The sequence below is a fragment of the Oxyura jamaicensis genome, chromosome 1, assembly GCF_011077185.1.
Source record: "Oxyura jamaicensis isolate SHBP4307 breed ruddy duck chromosome 1, BPBGC_Ojam_1.0, whole genome shotgun sequence".
NCBI classification, from domain to species: domain Eukaryota; kingdom Metazoa; phylum Chordata; class Aves; order Anseriformes; family Anatidae; genus Oxyura; species Oxyura jamaicensis.
In genome coordinates, this window is record NC_048893.1 from 37,971,512 (window position 1) to 37,992,886 (window position 21,375).

The 21,375-nt window shown below is 39.6% G+C and overlaps 1 protein-coding gene across 2 annotated transcripts in view; it reads right to left on the bottom strand.

Annotated features, from left to right (window-relative positions):
* Positions 1-541: 541 nt before the first annotated feature.
* The window catches only part of TSPAN8 (tetraspanin 8), a 33,876-nt gene continuing 13,042 nt past the window's right edge, over positions 542-21,375 (bottom strand). The window contains exons 1-9 of one of the 2 annotated variants that reach the window (XM_035315195.1): positions 16,382-16,400; positions 16,103-16,172; positions 12,197-12,259; positions 9,420-9,548; positions 8,708-8,782; positions 8,515-8,622; positions 5,228-5,377; positions 3,257-3,340; positions 542-845 (exon numbers count right to left, since the gene is read on the bottom strand). In XM_035315195.1, the coding sequence (XP_035171086.1) occupies positions 792-845; positions 3,257-3,340; positions 5,228-5,377; positions 8,515-8,622; positions 8,708-8,782; positions 9,420-9,548; positions 12,197-12,259; positions 16,103-16,162 (723 nt within the window). In that variant the 5' untranslated portion in view covers positions 16,163-16,172; positions 16,382-16,400 and the 3' untranslated portion in view covers positions 542-791. Of the gene's footprint in view, positions 846-3,256; positions 3,341-5,227; positions 5,378-8,514; positions 8,623-8,707; positions 8,783-9,419; positions 9,549-12,196; positions 12,260-16,102; positions 16,173-16,381; positions 16,401-21,375 lie in introns of those variants that run through there. The other variant, XM_035315196.1, reaches the window with a different exon arrangement.

A 21,375-nucleotide genomic window follows, 5' to 3' on the forward strand; every position in this document is an offset into this window, starting at 1 on the left:
GGAAGGGACCTTAAATGTCACCTAATTCCAATCCTCCTGCCATAGGCAGGGATGCCACCCACTGGGTCAGGTTGTCCAAGGCCCCATCCAACCTCACCTTGAACACCTGACATTCATCTTGCACATGACATGCATATTTTCAGAACACATGCCACTGAATCCAACTCCCATATGCAATCTAAACTTCCTTTGGACTTATAAGTGACGATTTCAGCTGCCAGAATAAGTCTCCCTAAATGGAACCCCCAAATAGGGTTTTCTAGTTGGAAGAAAGCTAGTCCCTGTGCCTTTCACTAGTAACAGAGACCTTACCATATATATCAAACCCAGTGTCAAACTCACCCATGCCACTAGTAATTAAAAAACCCTGCCCCACAAGCGAAGCTGCCTGAGGCTTGTGATTCCCCATAGCAGCCAGCCCACACAAGACCATACGCGGCTGTTTGTGATGACTCTGCTTCGAGTGGCATGACAGCCATGTGGACACTCTGCGGGGTGAGCTCAAACCTCAACATCACTTAAATGTTATCTTCAGACAAAATAAACTAATCAGAAACACAAACAAAGACGTTTATTGCAAATAAAATTCACATTCACATCATTAAATCCGACAAAGTATAAGGAGGTCATTTTGCAAATTGTGAAGTATCTGTGTGCACAGGAGGTGCTGTTTTCATCAGAACAGCTGCCTGGGACATGCGTATATTTATCTGAAGGTGCCAAACCAAATATCCATCTATCTACAAAGGTTTTGATTTGGCCGTTGACATTGTTCTGACACTTCCACAGTTTCATTTTCTCTGGATCTGGCAGTAGAGGCTCATAGAAAACCCCAAACCAAGAATCTGGAAAACAAAAACATTTCTGGTATTACTTGGCAGTCCTGGAAATCCCAAGATACAACTGATACACAGTGGGAACATTTTGTTTGCAAATGTCCTGGACTTACAAGCAGGCTAAATCTGCTATGCAGAAGATCTTTTCCAATGTAATTCTTTAAAGAACATGACTTTAGTATATTGCCATTTTAATGAAATTGGTATGTACCACAGGTAAGATTGCAAATACGATGGAATACTTTAATTTGTTTAAAAGATGGATTGCCTGTGTGTATGGGGAATGCTGTAACTCTAGGATTTTAAAATGCAGTTCTTAGCTGCAATGAAGAAGCAAATGAAGCAAAAGTTCAAGAAACTCAGACAAAAATTCAATCTTTTATTTTCTAAGAAAAATGGAATAGGATTGTAATAGGATTGAGATAGAAACTCTGAGTCCACAAAATAACTTATTGCTTGAGATATAACATTTGGTAGGATCACCTCCTGTGGTGGGAATTAGTGGGTGAAACAGACAGCTGACGAGATCAGAAGATCAGTAAGCTTCCTTCTGGATTTAAAATTAACCGGTCTGTGAAGGTGTTACCCAAAAGTATAAAGTATTCAAAGGACATTTATGAAGCCATGAATTCATTTATTTAAGGAAGCTTCATTAGTTTAAGGAATAGATGTTGTGGAGTGTACAGAACATGTGGGTACAGGTAAGGCAAGGGGATGGCCTCACAGCTGGAAGAAGCTGATTTGGCTTCCCTGATGTACCATGCCCATATTTTCACCTGTGCCCAAGTGAAACTGGGCCTTCTTTTCTCAGCATCATTTCCACTAACAAATTGAGCTGAAAATATTTACAGCCCACAAGTGGCATGATGGAGCAGGCAGAGGAGGAAGGCTACGAAAGAGTACTTTTCCTTGTCCTGGCCTTTTTATCTGGGGTTTTCCAGAAGAGAGAGAGAGTTAAGCATGTGGCTTTTCATTTGCAGTTACTTGAGATGTCACAATATGTTAATATCTTTGGAAAGGCTAAATCTTTAGCAAGTGTAAATTGCCAGCTGACAATTTGTACCAGCTGAGGCTGTTATCCTCATATTGTTTACTCATTTTGTTTTCAAATATTTTTATGATTGAGAGAGGCAACTGCCACAGAAAATGCCAGCTGGAGAAAAGGTAACAATGATGGCCAATGAACTAAAGGCTACAACAAACACAACTACAATAACTAGAGCAAAGTGACTTACAACTTACTTTCTGGATAGATATGAAATTGTACACTTTATTATATTCGTAAGGGACTTTCTTTAATTATTGATATATTTCATTGGTTTTCCCCATTAACTCTACATATAGGCAAGAGACCTGACCTCCCATGTATAGCACCTTATGTAATGTGAAGCCCATGCTGAGTAAGAAGTGGCCTGTCATCTCACAGTGCTGCAGCTGCCTAACTGTTCCCTGCTTACAATTATTTTCCTGGAAGTGTACTTCTGAGCTGGGGCTCTAGCCCGCTCTTATACCACGAGGAACAGTCCTCTGCCAAGGATGTTAAGAAGTTTTCATTAGGAATAACAGACTGAACTCTGCACAGCAGTCTTCGTCATTCTGCTTTTCCCTCAAACATTCATCTGGGGGGGGGGGGGGGGGGGGGCAGGGAAGGAGGAAAACCACATAGGAATAGTAAAAAGAATGAAAATGACCAAAGAAAGCAACATGATGAAATCCCCAGCTTCTTTGTCATTTTCTCCTAATCAAAGCCTATCATTCATCAAGTAGCTGACTGGATCACCTCACTGTTTTTTCTCCTCTCTTTGGAGAAAATTTTGCATGATAATCTTCAGCGTATGATGAAGCAATTAAAATAAAGGGCTCACATGCTCTGCTTTTTTCACACACTGGAGTATATGGAGGAGCACAGGTGTGTACTCAGGCACATTCAGACACCATCTTGATGGTTAAATTATTCACTCTGATTAGCAATTTTGAATCATAATTTCCCCACGATAAGAATATGCATTTTAGGGACTACAAAGTTTTATGATTTGACTTTTTCCTCCAGCTAAGAAGAGGAGAAGGACTTCTACTCTGCCTCTTGTTTGTCTGGGTCTGGGAGTCTGCACAGCCCTCCATCCACTGGGCTCACTGTCAAGTCCCAGCCTGGCCCCAGACCTGTTAAATCTTTGCAGAAAAAGTGCCATGTGATATGCTTATACAGGCAACAGGGTGGTCTGGACCCACCTGAATTCCTCAGCTTGGCAGCTGTATGCTGTTGATAGGAAATAACAGTGAGATTTTAGCTAAGGTTAGAGGTGGTTCTCCCTTGTCTGTTAATAGAGCAAGCCAGGTGTTTTAATTCCACTCCCAGTGTATATGTAAGTAGAACGTATGGCTTGTTAGCCACTAAATATTTTAATGGTGTATACTGGTACCTCAATAACTGCCAGTCCAAATGCAATCCCCATAATTATGAGCATATGGTCTTGAAGGTATTTGATGATCACTTCTTTACAACCCTGAAAAACAAGACAAAATGAATAATTATAGGTAAGCAAAATTATCCTAAGTTTTTAAGAAACACATCCTCTAAAATATTTTCTCTCTTACTCTCCATGTAAAAGAAAGGCTATTTGAATTTTCTCTGGTTTGTTGCTAACAGACACAAAGAACACATTTATACGTATCTTGGGCCCTAAGACAGATATCTAGCCTTTGCCTTCGCAAATATAAAGATGAATTTAATTCATTTTCCCACTAATCTGATCTTTGGGTTTGAGACCTCAAAGCCTATTATTAGAATCAGTCTCAACTAACAATATTTGGATATAAAACCAAACTTAAGTATTAATTTTGACAAATGATTGGTGGTCTTGGCCTGGGACTGGGAGGAAGTGAGTGATCACATCTGAAGTTCTATGCAGAGCTACTCTCCTTTTTAATAAGTGCATACATCTGTTCTTATAACGCCTACATCTTCTCCAGGCATCAACAATATTCCTTTTGCAAACTGTAGGGAAAGCCAAGTACAGCTTAAATCCATCAAAACCACAATACTGTTCCAACACTACAACTTAATTCCCCCCAAATATAATGTGTAGTTATATGCCTTCACCATATTTCCTCCCCCACAATAAACACATGGGTCTTTTCCTTCCAGTCCTTCTGAAAACCTCTCATTTAAGCTGACTCAGAACTGCACTAAATTTCAAACCATTTTTCCTGGATCACAAGAGTTGAATGTCTTTACTAGCATCTAACACCACCATGAAATCTGTGCATTCATGTGAGCGATAACTTGCACCTGCAGTAATTTCACTGATGGTTTCTCATATATCCTTTGAGGGTTTGCCTGCAGCCAAAGAGACAAAAATGTGGCCAAAAAAGCCTCTGCATACATCTTACTTCCAGATTGGGTTCTGGCATCCTCTACTTACCCAGACTGTTCCCTTGCTTTAAAACAGTATTTGCTTCTGTGGGACTACACAGGGAGGAAATTTGCATTCAGAAAGGACCTGGCTAAGAAGCTGTGCATTTAGGAAAGTATACAATCAGTTTGGGATATTTGCTTTGTACTAGATGCAGATTGGCAAACATCATACCACTAGCATTCTAAAAATGCAGGTATTTTGTCTGAGTTTTCCACTACTTTTTTCATATTTTTCTTGGTATGTATGGAGTTAAATTTCCACATAAGAAAACAGATAAATTGTGAAATAAACGAGATTTCTGCTGCCAATCCATCATTTTTTGAGTACGCTTTTTTGTAACCATTCACTAGGCACTTTTGCCTTACTACTATATTAATTACCACAAGCTTTTCAAAAGGCCTGAGTTGTTGCAAATTACACTTTAAGTATGCTTCCAGGAAGCCTACCACATATGACGTGCCTTACCAGTAGATCCTGTAAAATGACCGTGTTTTTCTTCTAGTAAAGGACTAGAAAAACTCAAGGGTCTTGTATTTAATGCGCTTGCTTTTCATTATCTCTTAGCCCTGTGGAAGCCTCTGAGTCAACATGTCTACCACCAAAATGAACTCTGGCAGGAGCTTCATCTTCCATGGGAGAGCCAAAGAGTAGCTGGCGTGCTGCTCTGACCCAGAGGCATACTCTGACCCCAAAGCCGTAACGGCAGTTTTCACCTGTAGTTACCATGCACACTGGGAGATAATGGAGTGCACAGCTACAACAGAGACATCCCAGGAAGAGGAAGCAGATGCATATTTCATGTATGCACTGTATTTTCGCCACTGTTGGTGTGGTGGCAATGCTGGCTAATGAAGAGAAGGCAAAACTTTGTCATTTTGGAAAGAGACTGAACTGCTGACTATGCCAGCAACTAAAGACAGCTCTGTGTTAAAACTTGTTTTTGGAAAGAAGAGTGGGACATTATATTTTTCTTACCCTTTTATAAACAAGTATCTTATTAGAATAGACGCAGAGGTTTGCTTCTTCGCCCTTTGGTTCACACTCACAGATTTTACTGCCACCAATATCTGTATTAATCTTGTTTCCCCAATCTGCAAGTCCATTCACCAAACCACAGCACTTGTTCTGCAAGAAAAGAGGAAACAGGAAGATGAAGAAAAAACAGTGAATTGCTGTTAGGGGAGTGAGCAAGGGTAAGCCAAGAGGAACAACAATTTCCTTTCATCCTTTCCCATGTGGAAATTTTCCCAGATTGATACCTGTCTCAAATGCCTTTTATATTTCAATACAAGTTATAACACTGTGAGTGCACAAGGTAAAAAATAAAAATAATTTAAAAAGAGAGACAATTTTCAATATGTAGCACTTAAAAACTATTAATATACTGTAAAGCTAGTAATTGTCAGTGCCAGAATACAGCATGGAGCAATGTTGGGTTTTGTGGGTTTTCAAAATCAAGTCTTCTTTCTGTGTCTTATACCTGCATGTGGTAAGTAACATCTACAGTTAATCACATATTGAAAAGCCAGGCTGAAAAAATAAAATTCAGGAACATAAAACTGTGAAATCTAGAAAAACAACCACCTTGAATGATGATTAGCCCTTTAAATTAGAAATGGACTGAGAAGGCCAGGGGTTCATTTGGGGTTTGTGAAACCTAAGCCAGGTGCAGTTTCACTTCAGGTTCCACTTTATTCAAGCCACTAAAGCTCAGGGGTGCAGACTTGGGTTTGCATCTTCCCTTTTTTAAAAAGCAGCTGGAAATGCTCATGTTATTTTGTAAAAAAACAAAGGCTGTGGGACATAATAAATCCTAGTCTATTTAAAAATTAATAGAGTAATTGTGTTTTTTTTTTGTTTGTTTGTTTAATTTTGCTCACTTTTCAATCATCCCTCCAAGGAGCTGCTTATTATATCAGAAGAATTAATTTGGCTTAGAAGCATAGGACATAGCCGGAGGCGGAATGGAGAAGTAAAAGTAGAAGTAATATAAACTACCTAAATATTGCTTCTCAGTTCCTTTCCTTTCACACCGGCAGCCTTTAAAGATATAAGAATTCTTTAAGCCTACCCTAAAAACAGCAGCAGACACTCTGTGTCAGTCTATAGGCACAGGTGCTACTGGGAGCATGGCAGGTACACACACCATAAATGGTGAAATTTGTTCTCTGTGTGATGTCCAGAATCAGGGTGGTACTATGTGTCTACCTTCTGGCACCTTGCAGGTAGGAGAAGTCAGAAAATATATAAGTACAGGGAAAACAAAATTCTTTTTTATTGCATTTCTTTCCCTGCTCTTACACAGTAAAATGATTTCATAGTAACACAGTATTCTAAATGAAATACACTCCTGAAGTCTTCCTTATCCAATCTTCTTGCTGAAAGGGCACTGGACAGTTCTCAGCTGGGACACACTGAAGGAGCACCTTCCCTTCAAAAGGGAAAGTTGCAACGAAGGAGAAGGAAGCCTTCTCATCAAAGCACTTATGTAACAGTCAGTCTCAATTTTGGGGGACATCTGTAAAGGGAAACCATCCCCACAGTAATAGGGCAGGCTTCTAGGCCCCAGGTGTCCAGCCAGATGCAAAGACAGCTTTGCCCTGGAGAGGGACTAGAGCCCTCCTATGGAGCAGGAGCCATCCAGCTCTGACATAATAATTCAGTGAGGACCTGTGAAGGGATGACCTCAGATGAGGAAAGAAAGGGATAGTGGGGATTATCAGAGTTTGCAGATTTTTATATCACCCTTAGTTTAGAAATATCGTCAATAAAAGTCTTGTAAAAAAGGCTGGCATTGTGTCAACACCTAAGCATTCCCTATTTCATTTGTTTTAAAAGAAGGCTAATTTCTGTAGGTGCCAAGTAACTCTATCTTCCATATCCTACTGAGAGGAAATAGAAACATGGTAGCTCAAGTGGGGAAGGAAGATCTTCTGGAGGTCAAGAAATGCTGCTGGGGCTTTTCAGGCAATAGAAGAACTGGCCATCACCAATCCAAACTCAAGCAGAGGCCACTTCCTGTAAATGAAGATGATCTGGGCTTTGGAGACTGAAAACTTTTTCACTGCTTTCAAGAAGAAAAAGAGCATGGTTTTATATTTTATTCGCAACTTGAGACAGAAACCTTTAAATCTTTAAATAATTCTTAAATAAGTTAATGTGGCTGAAGAGGGGCCAGATAGAATCTGGAATAGGGGAATAAAACCAGCACTCCAACCTACCCAGGCAACAACACCTTGCTCCAAATAGATGAGGCAAATTGTACCTTTTAGGTAACCATGGCTAGAAAAAAATCTATACTTTATAGAATGCATAACTTGCACTAGCATAACCAAAGCTGTGGAAGACTGATAACCCTAGCATCAAACAACAGTCTCATGGCAGTAGATTTATGACCGAGATGCAAACCTGACTTCTTGGGTCCTAAGAGCTACTTGAATCCATAAATCCTACCACACCCCACAGAGAATTACAAGTCTTTGAAGTATACTTCCTCAGACATATGCACGAATGTCTCTAGTGAACCACAGTCTGCTAGAATGACAAAATAAGAAAATATAAAAACCATAAAGAGCAAATACAAAGACATGCAGAGTTTTTAAAGCCAAATACCAATTACACAGCTTTTAAATCCTATAGGCATGGTCTGCACACCCTGTGAGCTCTACAGTATTACTTGCCAGTGTAATGAGCATATGGCCTCAAAGAAGGAATTGATAATCTCTTGTAATCATATCACAGAATAAGGGGACCTTTGTTTTGGTTGTGTTGATTCTTATAAGAAATTTATAATTTCTGCAAGCACGCTGAGGAACTTGTAATCACTGATGCAAACTTATGGAGTTTAAGACTTACAGATCTAGACAGCTACTAATCTATTTCTTCTAGAAAGAAACTTTCAGAAAATCCTATATAGGGTCATTGAAAATGTATTCCTCTGTATGTATAGAGAAAGGTACTTTTTCAGACACAATTAAATCCACATCAGTAGATTTACTTGCATGCTGTGTGTCTTTGCTCCATTTCTCTCAGGAAGAGAATCTTCTCTTTTGCACAAAGAAATCATCATGGAAAGCCCATGCTGCATCAAGGGGGCAGAAACCGCTGTGCAGCATTTTAATTTGTGTTTAAGTCAGACCCTTTCCCATCCCCAGGGAGTGAAATTCAAATCTATGACAGAGTAGCCATAAAATGAAGCATAGACAAATGCTAGAGATAGAATAGATAGCAATAACCCCCACCCTTTGTTATATCTTAATTACCTCTATCTGAAACTTCTGGAAGGTCTCTTGAAATCGTTTTGCTTGTTCTGTATTGCTTTGCAATAAATCAACACTCTCCATTAAAGTCGTGTTAAGGGATGTTTCAATCTGCAAGTGCAAATATTTTATTAGTTTTCAGTGGAGAAACAAATCTTTGGAAAGACTTGAATGACAATACAGAATAATACTGTACCTGAGATCTGTATACCGCTCCTAAAATACCTCCTGTGACCTGAAGGATCAAGATCAGCAGCAGTCCAATAAAAAACTAGGAAGAAGCAAAAGGGAGAGAAAATTATAACATTTTTTTACCAAGTTGCTATCATTTCTTTAAAGTGATTTCTTTCATAAGCTTCATAGAATGAACTGAAGTTCCAGTCAGTTCCAATTTTTCCTTCTTTGGGAATGAGAAAAGGGAGGCTTAGGACAGAGTGTCTGCCTTAGTATCATCTAGTCATCAAAACAAGGCACACTCTGGAGCAGTGATATGATGGGCAGTGTGTAGGTGAGAGATGTTGGGTAGGAGGACAAGGAGGACATTCTGGGAGGACTAGCAGAGGGAGCAACTGGGAATTTATGAGATGAAATGGGATAGATAGAGGGGGGTGACTGGTGGAGTGAACATCAGTTTTAGTTGTGTAGGTGAAAAGTTAGTGACATGGTCAGAGCTCTCTTGGCCCTGTCTTCTCTTTGATGAGACCACCCATCGTTTCTTTTCCACTTCAATTCAGAAAGGACTCAAGTGTGGGGTAAGCAATGACAACACATGCTCATAAATAAGCATTTGATTAAATAAAAATGGTATCATCATCTGATACCACCAGTGACTTTATACATCAGTTGTATCTGTGGTCTGTTAAAGGTAGACAAATGTGTTTTGTTTTGTTTTGTTTTGTTTTTCCTACCAAGAGCAGCATGCACCGGCTTTCCTTGATGGCACCACAGCACCCCAGAAACCCAAGGACCATAATGATGGAGCCCACAGCTATCAGCAGATCAACCCCTGCAAACAGGCTGTTGTCTATGCCCAACTCCTGAAAAGGGAGGGGAAAAAAATATTTCAGCTGCAAGAAACACCCCTGAAAAACATCAGTATCTCCCCAAACAAGAAAATGATTTAATAACTGATAAATACACTGTTGTGCAACCATGGAGAAATTCTGTTCCTTGAATCAACAAACTGCTAACATCCCTTCTTAAACATTTTGTTGGAGGGGCTGGTGGAACCTGTCTCTTCACAGTCTTCGTCTCTGCACAGGATGAAAGCCAACTTTACATAGTAAATAAACATTTTCAGTTGACAAATATTTGCTTTTTGCTGGAAGTAACAAAATAATCTCAAAATCTCTCTTACGTAAACCAAATGTTAAAGAAACAAAACCTCTGTCTGTCATTAGAAGTCCATGAAAGTATTCTGTGGCTGTTCCTAAGAGAACACGTTTCTGAGTGATGCTGGATATAGTGAAGAAAGATATATTTTCCAAAGCAGCTTTCTTTTTCTTTATTTTTGGGCATGATTTCTAATAATGCCATCAGAGATGAGGACTGTGTTTTGATGTGTGGGACATCCAACTAAACAGTTCATATACCTCATTATTATTAAATATCAAATTATTCAGTTCCCACAGAAGGACTAAAGCCAAGGGCCAAAATAGAGAGAAATGTTCAAAGAATATTTTCCAATGTGGCTGGTGCCAAGATTAGCAAAAACGTCTGGAAGTTGTCACGTTTATCTTCTGATGGAAATTACAAAGGTATATAGACAAGTATAATTTTAGGAATATGTTGTTCTTTCCCCTTCAAAGTAGGACTGAAACTCCTGGTATTTATTCTTAGAAAGCTTTGTTCATCTACACCCAAATACTTATGGTCTCTTCAATTACTACTCAGGCAAAATGTACATTGGATTTGAATGGGATCTTTGCCTGCATAGAGGCAAAAAAAAGTAAGAAAATACTTTCAATTTTGGTCCCAATTCTTAATTCACAGTTTTTGTGGAGTAACAAGAGTCACTTCAGGAAGCCAGCTTGGGACACACTTAAGTGTGTTTTTCTGAATAGGCAAGCTTTCCAAAAAAAAAAAATAATAATGATGGTTATGGTTTTCCAAGCTCCATTGCACTATCTGAGCCATGATACTAGAGATGGTCACCTAGCAAGCATGGTAACTTTAGCTTCTGTAAAATGTTGATTGAGGAGTGAAACATGTAATTCTTCCTCTTCCACAGCAGGACATGGAAAAACTCTCCATAATGAGCTAATTTACTCCACATCACAATGTCACTGTGAACTGAGTTCTTTTACATCCATCCACTGTCAAACATGAGACATCTGGGACTGGCTAAGGGCAACAGCATCATCAGCCAAATAGAAGCAATATATAAAGCTATCTTCTTTTTTTCCAACATCCTTTTAGTTCTAGATATACTGAATTAAAAAGTATTTTCCTTTACTGATGGATTATGGTAGAGAAGCAGAGGAGTGATCAGAAGTTTTGCAGCTTAATCTAACCTAAAGGCTCAATCTGAGAGCTGGAAAAAATACTTCTATTTAACGCTTGATCATTTTTTCACTTCTACAGCCAGAAATCTATTTTGGAGACTAAAGTATACAAATTAAATTTTCAAATTCATTTACATTTATGTGGTTCAAATTCTGCAAAAGAAATGTACTGCCTAAACCTCAGAGTCATATCGCTCTTCCTGTTAGCAAAACAAAACATCAACATATAAAGATTGCACAGCACCTTCTAGAAGAATGGTAGAATCAGCTTCACTTCTTTATTGGAATGGAAAACATGCTGTAAATAAGATATTAGTGCCACTGAGAGCACAACTGTCAAAAGGCTGGCAAGGCCCACAAGGCCAAAGAGCCTTTGCACCAACAGGACCATCCACGGGTGCATTTATGCAAGATCAAGAGCTCATCAAGATTGTATTTTCTGTAGCTTTGCAGAAAAGGGAAGTCATAAAATCTGAAGTAATTTAATAACCCAGATAAAATCCAGGAGGGGAACTCAGGGATTTTTCTTCTCCCCTCCATGAAGGCTATTTACATTATGTTTAAATCCTGAGTAAAGATCTGTTGTTCTCTAAAAATAATTCCATGACTGAAAAAGGGCAAGACATTTTTAGGAAGCCACTGAAAATAGAACAGAAAAAATCTTGCTCCCTTTCAAAGTTACAATTATTGAGAAAATAAGTATTATGTTATGAAGATAGTGAGAAAAGTAAAAATATTTCCTAAAAATACATAGAAGTAATTCTAGAAATATATACGACTATGCTATTCTAATGGGGAAGGACATTGAAAAACCTAAGAGGCTCATAGCTCCTCATTATTCTCTCTAGCACTGAAATCAATAACAAAACCATCATTAGTTTTCATTAGAGGAAAAAGAGACCCACATTTTAAAAAGAAATCACTGTGCATCTGCAAGAACTTATATTTGTAACACTGGAAGACACTTCTTGTCATTACACATCTGTGCTTACATCGATCACTTTATCTGACTACCCGCACCATCATGTTTAATCTTAAATGTCATAAAATACTTTCATTTTTACCCACACAAACCACCCCAATGAAAGCAGAACACATTTGCAGAAATTAAGTTGGGAAATTAAAGTCTATATAGTAGCTTCTGCATTTTATATGGGACTGATATTATTGCATGCATTTACCTTCTGAGCATCTTTGCTAACACGTATCCATATAGAGACTCCCAAAATAACTGAACCACACACCTGTGGGAAAACAAATAAAGAATATTTAGAAAGATCAACAATTTTAGATTAAGGTTCAGCATCCAAATAGCACCAGATGCTGGCCAAAATTCAGAAATAATTTCTTTGGCAAAATGAAAGCAAGATGAATTGCTAGAGCACAGAATATTGATTCATATCCAGGAAACTTCATAAGGATAGTTAAACCTTCAGTTATGCACCAAAGCCCTGATGTTTCTACCCCAGAGGAATCATCATTTCCTTGATGATTTATACATATGGTTGTAAGTACACAGAAATTCTGTCAGATGAGAGACGACTATAAATTGCTATAGTATGTACATAACATGACTGTAAAGAACATTGTTTCCTCTGTAATAGAAATGAAAGATTTGATAAGGGATGTTGGTACAACTGTTATTTCTAGAATTTTTCAGGACATATATCTTTAGAAATATTCTCTATGGTAAAACTATTAGGAAAAGTTCTAAATAAACTCTTCCTGCTTTCTTTGTTGCAATAATATTTGGCCATCCCAAGCTATTAGAATATTCCTCCTGGAAAGTGCACATTGTGGTAGTTATTATTTCCATTATATTTTTATAGAAGACAACTTTATCCATCTTGTGCACATGAAAGATAATCATCCAAGTCTAGCTCCTCTGACCTGTCAGGGACACATATCCTCAGATGAGTTAAATGACCCATTGACACTACCAACTTAAAAAGAAATCCAGAATGATTTGCTTTAAGATGTTGAAGTCAGGGTGGATGAATCCCAGATCTAGACATATTCCTTAATCACCAGTTGTTCTCCAGTTTTGTTGGTCTTTGAGGTACTGTTCCACTATGCTCCAGCTACTGTGTTCCTTACCTTGTTTGTGATGATTCTCACACAGAATTTCTCTTTATTACCAGGTATGGGAGACAGGTAACTTTAGAGGCTAATCATATGTAATTATGTGAGCCACTTGAGAGGACTGGTAGGAAAGAGAAATCACTGAGGATCAAAGTCTGGTCAGATTCGGAATGATCTTCCTGTATGCCTTTAATGGTCAAGTCAGAAATGGCTCTAAAATGTGGTTATGAGCTTCCCATGAAAACTGGGACCTTTTAAAATTAAAAGAGCTATTTTTACATGTTTAAGTTTTTTTTCCTCAAAAATACTTTCCTGCAAAAAGGTTTCATATAATATTCATCATCAAAGACCGTAACGACTTTAGCAGATTATTTAATATGGAACACAGCCAGCCCTCAGACATGAGTACCACACATTTTTCTGTTCTAAGTAAAGCTCCTATAAGTACGTTTTACACATGAAAAAGAAAGTTGTACAATCGATGACAGCTATATCATGTTATCAAATTTAACTAGAACTCCCCACTGAAATCATTTGAATACCACTGAATCTGCCTAGAAACTGATGGTATCATATGACTCTGTATTTGGGTCTTGTTCAGCACCACTGTGTGAACCATGTGGCTATGCACCAGACAACGTGGGCTTGCTAATGTGAAAAGTTCCACTGAAGCAGCTATTGCTGCAAATCCAAAAAGAATTTGGCCCACTGCCTTATTCATTATATAGGACCTCCCAAAAAAATACAGCACAGTAGTAGAAATAAGTAAATCTGAATGTACAGGAACTTACCAATCAGATAGGGATGCTACAATATTTATTTCCTCCATTCAAAAAACCAAAGCATATCATTTTATATTGAAGTTTCCACTATGGTGTATATATTTTAACTATAGAAAATAAAATTGGTTTAGATTCATAAAAACACTCCATTTCAGTAAAATTTTAATGTTTCGTTTCTGTTTATTTTCATCGTATACAAAGTGTACAGGAAAACACAAAGAAAATAATGGAAATTACAAATCAAAAGTTCTGTTCCCTAAGAGTCAAAATAGAACACCGCATGCTTGTTGCAGTACTCCATCCTAACTGTTAGTTTTCCTTAAAATAAAATCTAGCTTTCTTTCACCGGACTGGAAGATGCAAAGCTCTGTGGGTGCTCCAGAGCCCAGTGCCAGGGCTGTGAATTCCTGGGGGCACACAACACATGGGGCCAAGAAGAGCGAAGTAAAAGCCACTTTGCAGATCTGGCTTAGCCTGTTCCAGGATTTAGATACTCAAGGATATGCTGTAAAAGCTGCTAAGAAAAAGGCATAAGAAGACTAAAAACCTGTTCCTGAGGCCCTGATGGGGGCAATCCAGACTGCATAGGGGTTAAAACAAAAGGACTCCAGATAAACATACAGCCGTTGCTGTTGTCTAGTTGAGATGAAAGTCACCTTTATTCCCTACTATCAGTTTAACTTTCCACCTGCCAAACTGCCTTGTGCACCAGGGAGTGGAAGCAGCAGCTGTGAAGACATTACTTCTCCCTGTTCTTTACCTCAGTAATTTAATGATTTCCAGGGATTAGAAACAGGAGTGTTACTCAAATAATTCAGATTCACTGTACTCCACCTGTGTGTACTGCTGCTTGCACCACACCTCTTCTTCCCCATCTTGGTAGTACTAAGCCCCTTTCTTTAAAATAAGTCAGTATAACTGCATTTGTGTCCTCCTCTGTATCATCAAGGCTGCCATATGCACAGCAAATGCTCTCAGCATTTTCTTCCCCAGAACAGGGTGCAGATTTTCCTGCCTTTAGCATTAACACGGTCTTGGGAAGTTTGTTCCATGTTGCTTTTTTCCTGAACTCTCAGGACTCCTCCAGGATCACATCCTGGGTCTTCTCCCCAGAAACCCATGCAGTCCCTGGAGGCTTAGGCTGCCATATATTTTCAATCTGCCTTGGTTGATGTGGAGGAAGAAAAGTGGGGGCCTGTCCTGACTGCTACTGGCCTGTTAGGAGTTTCTTTGTGAGGTCCACAAGAGATCAAAGAATTTTGTTAATTCTTCTCATTTTGGCTAGCCACAAAATTTCTACGGCTACTGTTTGTGATCTTATTTGAATTCTATCACCTTTTCACTCAGAAAATGTCATCTGAGGCAACAGACGTACTGGGGTTAGTAGTTTTGCATCCAGTTTCAGCGAACCTCTGGTGAACTTGACAAAATTATGGTAGGAAAGCTGACAGTGAGGCTGAACCATTACAGAAATTATCTTTAACTCGAAACTTTTCAGAGCTTCCAAGACCTGAACCTTGCAAACTAGCCGAGATGTGACAAATAGGCAAATAGGGTTCAAGTTACTCTCAGAAAGCTGCCTGCTCTCCTGTGCTGGGCATAGGGCAGGAACGACCTTCCTATGTATGCTGGAGAAAGCTGATCATTTCAGTACAGCTCTCGGCAGCAATGCCAGCCCATACCATTTTCCAAAAATGTACAGTCAACCATCAGAAACTAATTATGACACTGAGCATAAAGCTAAGAACCACAAAGAAGTATATGAAAACGATTTATCAATTAGATGGCTAAAAATACAAGTGTATTTTCCTATCTTCTGTTGCAATTACACTTTCAGGATTATGCAGTTTGGATGCAAACAGGATACAAAAAAAAAACAAACAAACAAACAAACAAAAAAACACGAGAACAATGCACATTAGGATAAGTTAGAGTCTGTTATCTTCTGATTGAAATGAGTGATTTCCCTTGACATAAGGAGCACATTGCAGGCAGGGAAATGGAGACCCATCTGTTCTACTTTTCAATATGGAGGGAAGGCTTTTTTTGTAAGAAAAAAATACAAAGGAAGGGCAAAAATTAAACATTCTCCTCTCCCTGGTTTAGAACCATACTCTGGTTCCATTTATGCTCTATTTTATTTACAATTTCTTCAACTACAGCATTTGGATAATGTTGAACACATTTCACGCGTCACTAATAACAATTTAAACACCAACTTACCCAAAATAAGAAGTTGAAGACGAACATGGAGTACTTCATGCAGTTGCTTACACCCGCCATTTTCAAGAAGCTGAGGCAAAAATGAAAATTGCAGAAGAACCTTTCTTAAGGGTTTGACCTCAATAGAGTGATTGTTCCTTTTTCTTCAGGAAATGTCTCAGACCGCATCAAATACACTGCACTCTGCTACTAAAAGCAAAAATTGTGACCCAGGCATCTACAGTTATTTAAACAGTTTACCACAGGTAAATATTAACTAGAGCACTGGGGAAGCAATACCAGGTGTTATCACTGAGTCTCCAGACTCTCCTTGCGTCTTTGTGAGGTGTACCTTTTAATGGTGCTGTTAGTCTCGTCCTACACCCTGTGAGTAAATAGATGGTGCAGCAAGAGCAATAGTTTCAAGGGGAAGGGAAGTTTTACAGATGTGCTTCCTTTATGACATGGAAATGAATGCGTTTCTTAATGTTTTTAAGGTACAGGATTTACTCTTTCATTGTCCTCAGATCATTGCTAAAATTCACTCAGTGATGTTTGCAGTCCCACTGCAGACATCTGGACAGAAAAAAAGGAATAAGTTTGTTTTGTCCCCACAGCAGAAGGGTAAGGAATCTGCAGCCATTTTCTCCCTCTTGCTGTCTGTGTTATCTCTTCCTCACCAAACCAGCACCCCAGGAACCTGAGCACCGTGGTGCACAAAACACCCTGCCATGCAGATTTCCTAAGGTGCTCTGAGCCCCAGCACAGCAACCACAGCTCTGGCGTGAGATTCAGGATGCCTCCTGGCAACGGGAGCTCCATTTGTCCCAGAAGGCAAGGCAATAAACCTGTTTCATTAGTTTTATGTCTTGTTTGTTTTCTTTTGTGCTCCTCAAACTAGAAATTGTGAGGGGAATATAAAGGTATCACTGCTCTGTCTTTTCTATCAGCCTGTTTTCTGGAGAAGCCTGATAGACTAGTTCTTGGAGGGATGAGGGTCAGACACAGGTTCCCCTGGGTTCATTATAAAAAAGAAGCTTTATTTTGCAGGTGAGCACAAAGGATTTAAACAGGAGAGATTAAGGACTTGCTGGACAGATGTGATTTATTAAACCCCTTGGCCCAATCCCAGTTTTTATCCTTTTACTGTTGGCTCTCATTCTTCAATGTTGCTGTCTGTATTTGACAAAAAAATAAAGGAAAATGTTAGTATATAACACACCTGTAGATGGTGACAAAAATATGTGACTTAGAGACTTAGAGACTGGATTTTCTAGGATCCACACACACACACACACACACACAAAAAAAAAAAAAAAAAAAAAAAAAAAGTATCCACACTACAAGCTATTTTCCTTTGGTTGCTCTCTAACCCAACTTTTAGTGAAGGTGTGATGTTGGAATTCCTCCAGTTGCTTTCCCTAATTCTATTAAAACAGATGCAAACATTCCCACTTTTAAGAACTGACTTTATACCTGCCTTCAACTTTCTGGGCTCCTTTTTGAGTAATATGCTTTTTTCTAACCCTAGGAGATCAGCTGTCTGACTAGTTTATTTCACAATATCCACATCCACTCTGAATTTGAGAATGTTCCTAAAAATAATTGCACTCATGAAATACAGATTTTGTAAGGACTGGGAGAAACAACTGTGTGGTATGGTTTAGATCTAAAGCACTCAACAAATAAGTAAGTTGAGAAACGTGGGTGTCTTTATGGAGAGATGCCATAGCCACAGATGAATCACGAGAAGAGTTTAAAGGGCCATATAAAATTGTATGTAAAGGGCCATGAAAGGTAATAAGAGAATCACAGATGACACAGGACTTGAACAGATAAGTCTGCAGCCAGACCATGCAGTTGTAGTAAACCAGGGTTTTTGTAGGCAGAGTTCAGGAACAACATTTTGTACCCAAAACTACACAGCTCTAAGTTGTCACACACAGTAGATGCTCATTAAAGAAGTCTTGAGTTGTTGCATTGTGTTCTGTGAAATGCTTAACCCAGGCATTCAGTAATAGATTTTGGAGATAAATGGTGGAAGGATTGCAGTGCTATAGAGGGGAAGCAAGAGCATCCACCGACTGGCCCTGCATAAAGAGCTGATCTGCAAAGACTTGGCGTCTGCAAGCGGCCCACTTGCTGTCTGCCTCCCTGCATCACTTCACAGCACCCCTGGATTTAGGGCTGGGCAGGGACCAGCACCAGCACCGCCACGGAGGGGCACCCAGAGTAGTACTGGAGGACCCAGGCTGCCTAGGACAGGGACCCTCACATTGCTTCTCCCCAGCATCCATCAGGAGGTGCAGAACCAGCACAGCAGAGGGTCCGGTTCAGTCTAGGAAATTTAAACAAGTGAGAATAGACACAATATTGGCCTGAAAACTGTTTTCATTACATTTTTATACTTATGGCTGTAGATGCTGAAGTAATTTCCTAGAACTGCTAGGATATTTTTTATTTTTTAAATATGTTTACTGACCATTAACCACAAGCAAGATTTGGTAAGATCACATTGCCTCCTAAACTATAAAGAATACATCTACTTGTTACGTTTTTACTGATCTCTTTGGAAAAAGCAAAAATAGACCTTCTGAGGACTAGTGTTTGCTCCTTTCCTAAGATGGGAAATAGGAAATAATATCAAAATTAAATATATATCCTAGTGTGTTCCCAGGGTGGCTGCCAAATAGAAACCCAGTATCTGAAATTACCACAATTCCTACATGTTTCATATCTATATTTAATGGTATTTGAAGTAAAAAAAGTCATCTAACATTAAAGGCATACAACCAGTTCCCATCAAGTGACAAGTTTTCAAGTTAAATGTTCTGTACAAGTGACTGTTTCTTATTTCCTGGCAGCATAGTGCTTTTCTATATGTCTTGGAGAAGAAGGGGGACTGTGGCATGGTTCATGTTTGCAGTTGTGCCTACAAGATGAGTTGCCTGTCCCGCAAGCTTATGCAGGTACTTGCAGAGATTGGTGAATGACAGCAAAGGCAGGAGAAATGTTGCCTGTAAATCTTTACCAGTATTTGACTGCATATACAAAGCTGTTCCTGCTACCTCTCCGCTAGCTGCTGAGACAATTGGATATGCCATCCTGGCATCACAGCCCGTGGCACAAGTTGCTGGGGGGCAAAGCAGCTGGGAGCCCCTGTCCCTTCTGCCCCTCCTCGTGGCACTGTTGGCGCGCAGCCTGGGTGCAGCACAGGGTGGGAGCCTCTGATGCAGTGCATGAAGCTCCTAGCCACCACCAGGGAGCTGTGACAATGCACAGACTTTGCCCCCTGCGTCATGCAAGGGAGCAGGCAGGGATATTCTGGTGGAAAAAAAAATGACAGTATATCTGTCACGGACCCAGAGTAAGTCACCTCTCCTTTGAGATTTCACTAGCAGTTACAGCTGGCTTTATAATGCTTTCATCATTCTCCTCTGAGCTCTTCCTCGCTGTGAGCCATTCTTCATGGGCATAGCATTCCCCAAACAGCTTACCCAGGCCTCACACACCTCTCCAAGCTCTCTTCTGCATGTTTCTTTTCCTGCAATATCATCCTCACAGCTCTCTGGGTTTACATATGAAAGCCTGTTTTCTTCTCAAAAATGATAGGCAAAACATATGCAGATGTGAGCATCCCGTTCTGCTATGTGTCTTTCCTCCTTCTCTCCAACCTAAAAAATTCTGCCTTTTTCATCTTTTTTTTTGCAGCCTTCACTTCCCTTGTGAGGTGCCCCTCCATGATCAGGCTGGGTGACCAAAGCCCGTATCAGGTGATTCACCATGAAGCCAGTTATCACGTAAGGTCCAGACTTGAAGAAACAGTTTATAAGTGACAGCAGCAAGCTCTTTGAACAGTGGGATGTGGACAGTGAATGATAAAAGTGTGTTTACTGCTGGAATTCCTGTTCATCAGGGTGACAGAAGAGATCAGGAAAGGTGGGTGAGAACCGATTGCAATGTGGAGATTGCAGCCTGAAATAGATCAGTTGATCTCTGTATCCCCTGAATCAGCAGGGACAGTCTATGGAGACTGTGCAGAGTCTGATCTCAGGCTGTTGAAGCACTCGTCCTTCAGCAGAAGGGATAACTTATCTCTTGCAACCTTGCCTGCTGTCCTGAGATGCAAAGTTCCTTCACAATGCGTTGCTCTCCCACGCAAAGTGAAACAGCTCTTCACGTCATGAGTCTTGAGAGCATTTCTAATTGGGGAACACTGCCTAAAGAAGAATTTTGCAGTCAAAATGGTAAGGCAAACAATGGGAAACTGGAGCTTCTGTTTTTTTCCTTGGAGGTATTTGTAACACTGTGTCTGACTGAGGTGGCAGTCAGTCTTCTATGCCTCACATCTTGAGTTCAGCTATAGCAAATAAGAGATCTTACTGCAATACCTTAACAGCCAGTAATATCTCAGTTATAAAACTAAGTATAGTCTTATGTCTGACTCTTAGCAAAATGCTACAGCACCTTAACAGGTCATATATATGGAGAATTATTTTATGTTGGAATATATGTAGTGATGACTTGGACAGTGAGTATATACTCAGCTCACAGAGTCAAAAAAATTACAATTCCTGGCCCTCATTTTAAAACAGCCTTGATATGAAGGGTAAGGGTGGAAAGACTAACAGAAATATGCCTGGAAAGTCCATATGCTGAAGAAAAATTAGAATAAACAAGACAACAGAATTGTGCTTAATCGTATGAATCTTACACCATTCTCATGATTTTCAGTAGCTGACTTGTGATGGACAAAACTGTAAGGAGATACTTTTTTTGCAACTTTTTTTTTTTTTTTTTTTTTTTTGGCTGTGATGTGTTAGATAACTGTGGTTGAGACCAAGACTGATCCTACAGTTAACCACATGATAAAGAAAAAGATATGAGAATATTTTCAGCCCATGTTAGGCGTGTATGTAGCTGGTTGAGTCAGCTGTCTAGGGTGTCTTCACAGCTTCTGCAGATGACTAGGAACTGCTAGGGAATGATTTATGTTATCCTATAATAGGCATGAAAACAGGCCAGACCCACAGCAGCTCAGCAGCGCATACCCACAACTACCCCAGTTCCAGCTTAGAGTGAGCTAGAACCCACCTGGAAAGCAGTCCACTCGGCTCCTTCAGTACCAGTGTTCCTTTCTTCTCCCCACTCTTCTCCTCCTCCTACTGCACGCTGAGCTACTTTGAGGATAAACAAGTTGCAGCCCAGAGCAGGATCTGGAGCTCCTTGTTTTCCAAGGCTGTATATGAGTGAGCTGGGCTTCTGTTAGTGGCACAGTAGGAACTGGTTTCTGA